The sequence below is a fragment of the Carlito syrichta genome, unplaced genomic scaffold, assembly GCF_000164805.1.
Source record: "Carlito syrichta isolate Samal-C Ts95f unplaced genomic scaffold, Tarsius_syrichta-2.0.1 Scaffold56846, whole genome shotgun sequence".
Taxonomy (NCBI): domain Eukaryota; kingdom Metazoa; phylum Chordata; class Mammalia; order Primates; family Tarsiidae; genus Carlito; species Carlito syrichta.
The window spans coordinates 4,234-13,476 of NW_007000942.1; the positions used below are offsets into that span (position 1 = coordinate 4,234).

The 9,243-nt window shown below is 42.2% G+C and overlaps 1 protein-coding gene across 1 annotated transcript; it reads right to left on the minus strand.

The window, feature by feature from the left end:
* Nucleotides 1-2,164: 2,164 nt before the first annotated feature.
* LOC103251273 (putative killer cell immunoglobulin-like receptor-like protein KIR3DX1) lies at nt 2,165-8,643 on the minus strand. Its single transcript, XM_021708156.1, is given in 5 exon segments — nt 2,165-2,216; nt 4,398-4,680; nt 6,155-6,460; nt 7,365-7,596; nt 8,611-8,643. Coding segments are annotated over 5 exon segments (906 nt in total).
* Between the last annotated feature and the right edge of the window lie 600 nt (nt 8,644-9,243).

A 9,243-nucleotide genomic window follows, 5' to 3' on the forward strand; every position in this document is an offset into this window, starting at 1 on the left:
GACCTCGAACAATTATTATAATACTATAAGAAAAGGATTTGCAATAGAAGGAAACTGCCAGGGTGCGGGGGGAGGGGGTGAGATTGGCAGTAGGAGGAATTTGCCTGGGATTGGGAGGCACACCTCATCAATAAGGGTACCTACATAATGAACATTTGTATACCTAACCCTGAATTGTACCCCATATCTTTAAAATAAAAAATTAAAAGTTAAAAAAGGATTTAATCTTCAAAGGTTGTAATGACACAGAAAAAAAATACTGAGTGAACAATTACAGAAACAAAAAACTGAGTGTCACATAGTATCATTAATAAGCAGACCACGAACAGTTATAATACTATAAGAAAGGGATTGGCAGCAGTGTAAAACTGCTGTGGGGTGGGGGGAGGGAAGGGGTAGGATTGCCAGTAGTGGGAATGAATATGCCAGGGGAGGGGTGCACACCTCATCCACAAGGTTACCTGCATAATGAACATTTGTATACCTAACCCTGAACTGTACCCCACATCTTTAAAAACAAATAAGTAAAATAAAATAAAAGTAGCCATCATGACTTATAATGACTGACTTGTTGAATAAGGAAGAACTGAGACGTGTCTCTGGGCACTAATAATAGCTGGGTCCTCCTCAGCTTGGTCAGATCCATATGGACCATTTTAAAGGTTTATATTCTAGAGCTGAAAGGGCAGTCCCCAATTACTGCTGCATGAATGAGTCATCCTGACCTTCTATTTCACCACACATAAGTCCTGATCAGCTGGGAGATGAGGCTGTGGTCCCCTGCACCATGGAGTTTGGGCTTTCATGCACAACAGTGCTGTTCTGCCTAAAAGGAGGCCTCAGATAGTGTTCCATATTTGGGTCTTTTTCCTTCTACCTACCCTTTTTCAGTCAACATGTTCATTTTGTATTTAAGTAATGGAAAGGAGTGAGTCCTTATACATGTTACAGGGAATGGGAGCTTTCACACTGCTCACCAATCCCCTCACTCCAGGGTTTGGGTTCTGGCCAGGACAGTTAATTTTTCTTCTTGTCCAGGGACCTGTGAGGGAGCCAAGGAAAACACTGAAGGAATTCACAAAAGCTTAGCATACAGTAATTCCTCAGGCAGCAGAGAATATAGATGTCTGGCCAACCCTTGGGTCCTAAATAAAGGAAGCATTACCGCAGGGTCTTACATCAGTGATGAGAGAACAGAACAGAAAGATTCAACTAATTGCTGGTTCCTGTTTCAAATCATCTTCTCTGGTGCATTAAGAGCCTCTACACATTTGGACAAGCCCTGGACCTGTCTGCTGTCTACCATCAAAGTCCTCCATGTGCAAGCTCCTGATAACAATAATGAGTTGTTTGGAATGTGTGGTAGAGCACAGTAAAATTACCTTAAATGACTGAATACTCAAAATAGAGTCCTAGAATATCTGGGTATCTACAAAGGATTTCTGGTATTTTAAGATTATCCTGCAAGTGGATTCATCACATGCTTCATCTCACTCTCCCAAAATTCCTATCTGAACAATTAGTTTTTCCATTTTCTACCATGTGCAAAAAATTTTAAGAGAGGTGAAGATAGTTGTCCAAATCAAACAGCCAGTGAGACACTTGGAGTACTGAACCCAAGTCTGCCAGGCTTCAGGTTCTCCATGATAAAAGACAGTTTATTTTTCATGAAAGGAAACACCTCCCTCCACATCTATCATAACTGAACACCATTTCCTCTTGTCTCTTCTCATCCCACAACTGTACTTTCTGAGAAGGAAAATGAAGGTGACCAGAGGTTGAGGATGCCTCTCATGCAGTTTCTGAGAGTTAAAATTGCTCCACAGAATCTTGATCCTGCCTCCCAGTAATGACAAAGAGTGAGGTGGGTGGCAGGTTCATGGGAGAGAAAGGTGAGTTGGCAAATGTTATACCATATATGAGCACATTTTCCTTGCCAGGACTCTTCTTAGCGTAAGAGGTATTCCACATTTGCAATTACATATTATCTTCAGCATAAATAAGGAGGTTTCATGAGCTTAACAGTCTATTCAATGAAATTGATGCTTCATGAGTTTAGTGACTAGAACTAGTAGAACTATCAGTTGAGCCCAAGAGTCTGAGTTCAACCTTTTCTCTTTTGAAGATTATTATGTCGTGTTCTCCAGCTAGGTTCTATGCTGAGCTATCCTATTCTCTGACAGCCCAAGTGCAAGTTTCCATCAATTGAAACAGAGTCAGAGAGAAATATGTATGCCTAATGTCACACAGCTGAGAAATATAGGACTAGATTCTGAAATCTCCATCTTTATGAGTCTAGTTCTGGGTATATCCTGAACCCACTTACTCAACTCCTTTGTTTCCTTCACATCTAAGCCCTCATGATTTTTCTGTGCAAGGATGTTATAGCCTTCACCAGAATCCTATGGCTCCTATTTGTGTTAAATTCTGTTCACATCTTCTAATTGTTATTTTTAGATGAGAATACAGAACATGACACCTTTAAGATTAAAGCATTGTATTGTCTTCACATTTTGGTCAGGGTAAATTTCAAACTTTTACATTGCTTAGATCTATCCCTTTCTGCTCCATTACATGTCAACCATACTGAGCCATTGCCATAGTGGATTCATGGCACTCGCTGTTCCATCTGTTGGGAATGTTTCTCCATCAATCTTCCCAAAACTGTCTTTGTCACCAAAGATGACAAGCATCTTAAATGTTACATCCTCACTGGGATATTCACTACCACCTGCTTTAAGTAATTCACTAAAGCTTCCTCTGTCATATGACTCTATCTTATGAATATAAAAATAGTAAATCTGAATACATCAACTTATTAATTCACTTGTTATAATTTTTCTCCTACATTCACACACCACCATATGATTCTCCTAAACACAGGGACTTTTTCTTGTTAACTGTTGAATGCTCAGATCATAGAGCATTAAAACATGGACAATAAACATTTAAGATGCTCCCTTAAATCTTCCCTCATCCCAGCATCCCCATTTTCACAGACCCTGCTGGAGAGAGGATATGTACCACTTCTCAGGAGGGGTTCAGGTTCACTCTGATTCCTTCCTCCCTTTCAGATGAGGCTTCAGTCCCAGAGGATAATAAGTTAAATGTCCTCACTGATGCCCATATGGACAGCAGTCTGAAATTATGTTGGATAATCTGAGGATCAGGTGCTGGAATCCACTAGTCTGAGATCACAGACCTGGGAGGCAACAAAGCCATCCCTCATACACGAGTTTTCTTTCTTTCCAGAGATTCACACTCCAGGCAAAATCTTTTTCTTTACTCACCAAATTCAAGGTTTGATTGTGTGGTGACAGGTAAGTGCTCTTAGGGAGTCTTAAGAAAACTAAGACACAGAACAAGTGAGCCAGTCTTTAGTTATCTCACTTAAGCAGGATCATTACCTGTGGAGTTCTGGTCCCCTAACCACTCCATACTCTGTCATTAGCTTAAATATTGATGATGTCCCTGGGATTGCTTCCTAACAATCCCTAAAGAGATGACTACCTTTCTTAGCTTTGAAGATGTAGAGAGGACTAGGAGATGCCTGGCAACCATGATCAAGAGACATTGTCTCCCTTGAGATGATAAACATCTTTGTTCCCCAACTAGGAAATCTCTCTGTGGTCAGATGTCAGGAGAGGATTCTGGAAAATGGTAAACGTGGGGGCCTGAAGTAACTTCTGATCCCCCTAAGCTTCATCATGCCTCACCTCCTCCTGTGTTTGTCCTAACTCATATACAGGACCCCAAATGGTCCACCATAAAGGAGGTGGAAAAGGAATTGGAGGTGTCCTGTCTACCATCATACATTCTGACCGTCTTCCTCATACTCAGCCTCTCTTTTACTCTTTGTATTTCTCAATGCTCTTTTTCTCCAGAATGCATAAGATCCCATATCTCCAGCAAAATGTCTCCAAGATACAACTTCAGGACTTAGTAGGTAATGGGTCATGTGGCATGTATGGGCTTCTTTTTAATTTTAATTTTTTGAGTTGGAGTCTCACTCTGTCGCCCAGACTGGAGTTCAGTGGCTGCTCCTGGCCACCGCAACCTCGACCTGCTGGGCTCCAGCGATCCTTCAGCCACAGCCTTCCGAGTAGCCAGAATTACAGGAGCACGCTACCACGCCTGGCTATTTTTTTATTTATTGTAGAGATGAGGTCTCGCCTGCCCAGGCGGGTCTCGAACCCGCGGGCTCAGGCAATCCACTCACCTCAGCCTCCCAAAGGCGCAGAATTACAGGCTGAGCCACCGAGCCCGGCTGGGCTTCTTTTTTATTTTTAATTTTTTTGAAAGTAGGATTTATTGAGAAGACAGAAAATCTCCCACAACAGGAGGGGACCCGAGAGAGTTGCCCATGTATGGGCTTCTTACCTTTGCAAGGAAGTTTCAGTGGGTCACTTGGGGCTGACCACACACACGGAGTGCTATTTAAAGAGCCACAGCATGTGTAAATTTCACCATGCACCAGTATCACAGGTCTCAGAGGAAAGTTAGCCTGGATTGTTCCATTGTGGCTCTGTCCTCCACTGAGTCAGGGTTTGTGGGTGACTCCCTCCCTGAATAGATTGTATTTGTCAAATGGGATTTTGGAACTTCAGGACAAGGTCATGTTCTCTCCTGACCTTGCCATGGGGTCCACTTGGACTGAGAAAGAAAGTTTTTTGTATTCTCCTAAAAGAAAAAGAGGTTCTGATTTTAGAACACAAGCCATCTCTACACCATCCCTAATACATAAATGAATTCTATCTACTTGTTCTTACCTAGGGAGCAATTTCCGTATATCTGTCCATGCCTCTCTTGGTTTCAATTTTAACTTTATAATTCTGACTCACTGTGTGTTTAGTTGCTTTACTTTTTGATGAATTTTTATTGTTTTTTTAATTTTATATCTGTGGCTCACTGTCCCTTGAAGCCATGTGAGACGTGAAGGTCTCAGGGACACTGAAATAACTATCTGTTTTGAAGACCCTCAGAAAACAATAGCAAGAACTTGGAAGCAACCATGCTGTCCATCAAAAGAGGACTGGATTTTTAAAATGTGGTACATATACACGATGGAATACTACGCAGCCATAAAAAAGAAAAAAATCATGAATTTTTCAGCAACCTGGATGGAACTAGAGTCTATAATACTGAGTGGTCTCTCACAGAAACAAAAATCTGAGTATCACATGTTTTCACTCATATAGTGGACCTTGAACATTCAACGTAATACTATAAGAAAATGACTGACAGTGGTGGGAAACTATGTGGGGGAGGGGAAGGGAGATGGGATTAATGGTAATAAATATCTGTCTGGGGATGGGGAGACACTTCTTATCAACAAGGGTGCCTGAACGAAGCATATTTGTATACCTAACCCTTAACTGTACCCCACAATATCATAATAAAAAATATTGATTAAAAAAAAAGAAAAGAAAACATAGTGCTTGCTGTAGCTTCCCGGACCTGGAACTTTGAGATAATAAGTCCCACTATTTCCCAAACCCATGTATTAAAAGTGTAAGAACTTCAAGAGGCTGGCACTACAAGAAAAACCTGGTGTTGTTCAAAAGTCCAAGGTATACATATCACTACTTTTGGGGGGGGAGTGACCCCTCCTCCCATGTGGAACAGAAAAACATGTTAAATCCTTTGCTGAGCAATTCCTTATGGTCCCAATCTTCATTCAGATCCTTCAGAAGCCTGGTTGGGGAAAATGGCTTATGTGTCACTGTGTCTTGTGGCAGAGGAAGGGGGTGTAATGTCAATGTGGGAAATCAACTCAAAATACCATTTGATACCTGGGCTGGGGCAACCAGCCCGATTTCTAGCCATTTCTAGGTTTCTCTCTTTCTCTCTCTCTCTCTCTCTCTCTCATCTCCTCTCTTCTCTCTCTCTCTTTCTCTTTCTGTCTCTCTTTTTCAAATTTTCTATCTGTTTCTGTCACTGTGCAAATTTTTTCTTTGATTATAGTAAGTTATCTATTCCCCCTCCATTTCTGTTGTCCTCACTACCCCCTCTACTGAGTTATTGTTGCTTTTAATATTCCTATTTCCATGTCCCAGTCTTTTTCTGGCTGTACCAACATTGTGATCGACAACCACATCCTCCCCTGAAGCTTCCATGACACCAAACGACAAAGCACTGGTCCAGCAACACTCACCTGTAATCACAATATCCAGGGGGTCACTAGGGGCTGGCCACTCATAGCGGGAGTGACTGAAAGAACCATAGCATCTGTAGGGTCTTGCCTGGGCAGATGTCCATGGACCCACGGAGAAGGCAGCCTGGGAGTTAGGAATCCCATCCTGGATCCCCTTATCAAGATGCTGGAAAACCTGTGTGTTCTCCTTCTTGTACAAGATGAATTTATCAAAAGTCACTTCTGAATGACAACGCAGGGTCATGCTGTCTCCCATGTGCACAAGAGAGCTGGGGTGGGCTGAGAGGGAGGGTTTTGAGAACGCACCTGGGCGCAAAAAAAGCACACAGTCTAAAGAGTTGCCATCCTCATCCCTTCCTCTGAGATCTCAGAAGTGAAATTCCCTGACTGTTACCACCAAAGGTTTTCTGTGTCCAGCCTTCTTATCTCTTTACATCTTCTCTGTGTTATTCTCTACCATCTGGCTCCTGGTCTTTTGTAGCCTGGATCTCCCTGCCTCACCTCACCCTGATTTTCTTTCTACCTGATCAGAGACCCAACCTCATCTCTGTTCCTTCAAAGAACATTGATTGTGAGACTCAGTCTTTACTCCATCTTCCATGCTTTCTACAGGATGAGATGGCGGTGACCCCACAAGATTCATTTTCTAACTTTTTCTAAAAATTCTGACATCAATTAGAGCAAATGGGATGATGGTATGACTATCAGAAGATATGGAAGGAAGTGAGGAATAAAAAAGTGTATTTTCCTATCCATTTCCTAGTTGAGTCTCTGGAGACATCGTCAATTGAGTTGTGTTTTCTCCAAGACTCAAGATCATTCAAGACAATGTAAAATCTTTCCTGGTGTGAAACACTGGTGCTCTAGTCAGGCAAAATTGCTCCTGATGTGTCCTCCATGCTTGTAGGTGGCACTAACATTCTGCTCTTGGTAATCCCTAGGTAGGCTCTCCTCTTAATGTCTTTTTCATGTGGTCACCCAATTTCTTACAATAAATATCCTTTCTTTAAATTCTTAGAATGGATTATCTGCCAACAGCTAGGTCCTGACTAGAAATTCTACAATAATTCTCTGGTTTTAATGGGTATGGCCTCTGGGAATGGTTCTCTGGGCACAAGGTGGACAGGACTCGGAATGACCTCTTCTGTGACCATTTGCAGTGGCTCATTGTAAGCTGACCAAATAGGGGCGTGGCTCTAAGATCCAAAACACCTGTAGATCTCTGCATGTTCTGTAGTTACAGGGCTGATGGTGATGCTGTTTAAAAGGTCATTCTGGAACTCAGGGTCAGGACTCCCAATTATTTTGAATAGTTTGACTATGACATACTGAATGCAAGAATGACAGTAAAGAGTGACATGTCCTCCCAGAGGAATCACAGAGCTTGACCAGGCTGACAGGGAGAGCTTGTCCTGACTAACTGTAAGAAGAGGAAGCAGAGTCTTAGAGAATAAAATGTGAAACTCCTCCTTCTACTCATTGACATGAAGGGACTTTTCTTCCTTTAAGTTTTTCAAGTTTTGTCCCCGAAACTGAAGTCCTCTGATGTCCAGGGGCATAGCTGACCCCAGTATAACATAGCAGGCTTCCTCTAAACAACATTATACTTCTATAATGTATGCATGGCAGAGAAGAGTAAAATATGCCAGATTCAAGAAACAAATCTAAGTAATTGAAATAATTTTTTTTTTGAGTTGGAGTCTCATTCTGTCACCCAGACTGGAGTGCAGTGGCCGCTCCTGGCCACCGCAGCCTTGACCTGCTGGGTTCTGGCAATCCTTCCACCTCAGCCTTCTGAGTAGCTGGAATTACAGGCGCACACTACCATGCCCGGCTAATTTTTGATTTATTGTAGAGATGAGGTCTCGCCAAGTTGCCCAGATGGGTCTCGAATCCACGGGCTCAGGCAATCTACTCACCTCAGCTTCCCAAAGGTGCAGGATTACAGGCTGAGCCACTGAGCCCTGCTGAAATAATTCTTTTAAATACATTTAAAACACATTTAAATAATTCTTTTACATAAATATATGCTACTAGGCCCATGATTTCACTGACTGCTGACCCATTCCTTATCAGACTCTAGCTCTAACCCTTTAGCTCATAGGAAGCTGAAGAACTGAGTTAGTCCCTGTGCTCAGAGGCTTCCCTGTGGACTAGCAGTGGGCCCTTCTCTTATTACAAAGACCGTTCCAGCCCATTCCCATATACCCCAGTTTCTTTTTAAAAAATTTTTAAAGATATGGGGTACAATTCAGGTTGGGAGATATCCCAGACTCTAAACACCACAGCTTCCTTCAGGAGACTGACTGAGCCCAGAAGCAGTGATACAGAGGATCTATAGCATAAAATGAGAGCCAGGTTGTGCAAAAGACCTCAATTCTTGTGCTCTTGGAACTCACTGCAAAACCATCCCCAAGTAAGCTACTCCAGTCAACTTTGTGCTCTCTCCTTCCTACCTGCGAGAACATGCTGATTCGGCCATTTAGCATCCCTAAATCTGTGATAGGATGAACCCACGTGTGTGCAGATTCTCTGGCTCAGATAAAATCCTGGAAGGAAAACTACATCAGAGATGACTTGTCCCATATGAATCCTGTCCTGTTTATAATTGTGTCTTGTCTTAGATACAAACCTTGGTAGCTCAGCCTTATCTCAGATGGTAAATAAACTTGGCTTCCCATTAGGCCACCACCTCTTGCCCTGGGTTGTGGACATGCTAGGTCTTCAAGACAGCGTTTTCTATCCTAATGTTTTCCTCCCTTTGAGGACTTATCTAGACAAAGAAGAAAGACAAGTTTTAGTGACATGGTGTTACTTCTGTTGGGCAGAACATAGGGGTCATCTTTAAATGGAAAATAAATAGGATGTGGTTGCCATGGCCCCGGCTTCACAGTTTGAAGACATTAGGTTTTCCACCACACAGGAAGATGACCGTATCTCACCTCAAATATAGGGGGTGCCATGGAAAAAATTCAAGCAATATTCTTGGTTCAACACAACCCCTAACAAAGACTTGAACCCAATCTCACATATCTAAGTTTTAAATTTAATTTTATTATCTCAAAAATCACATAATATTTTAATATCTC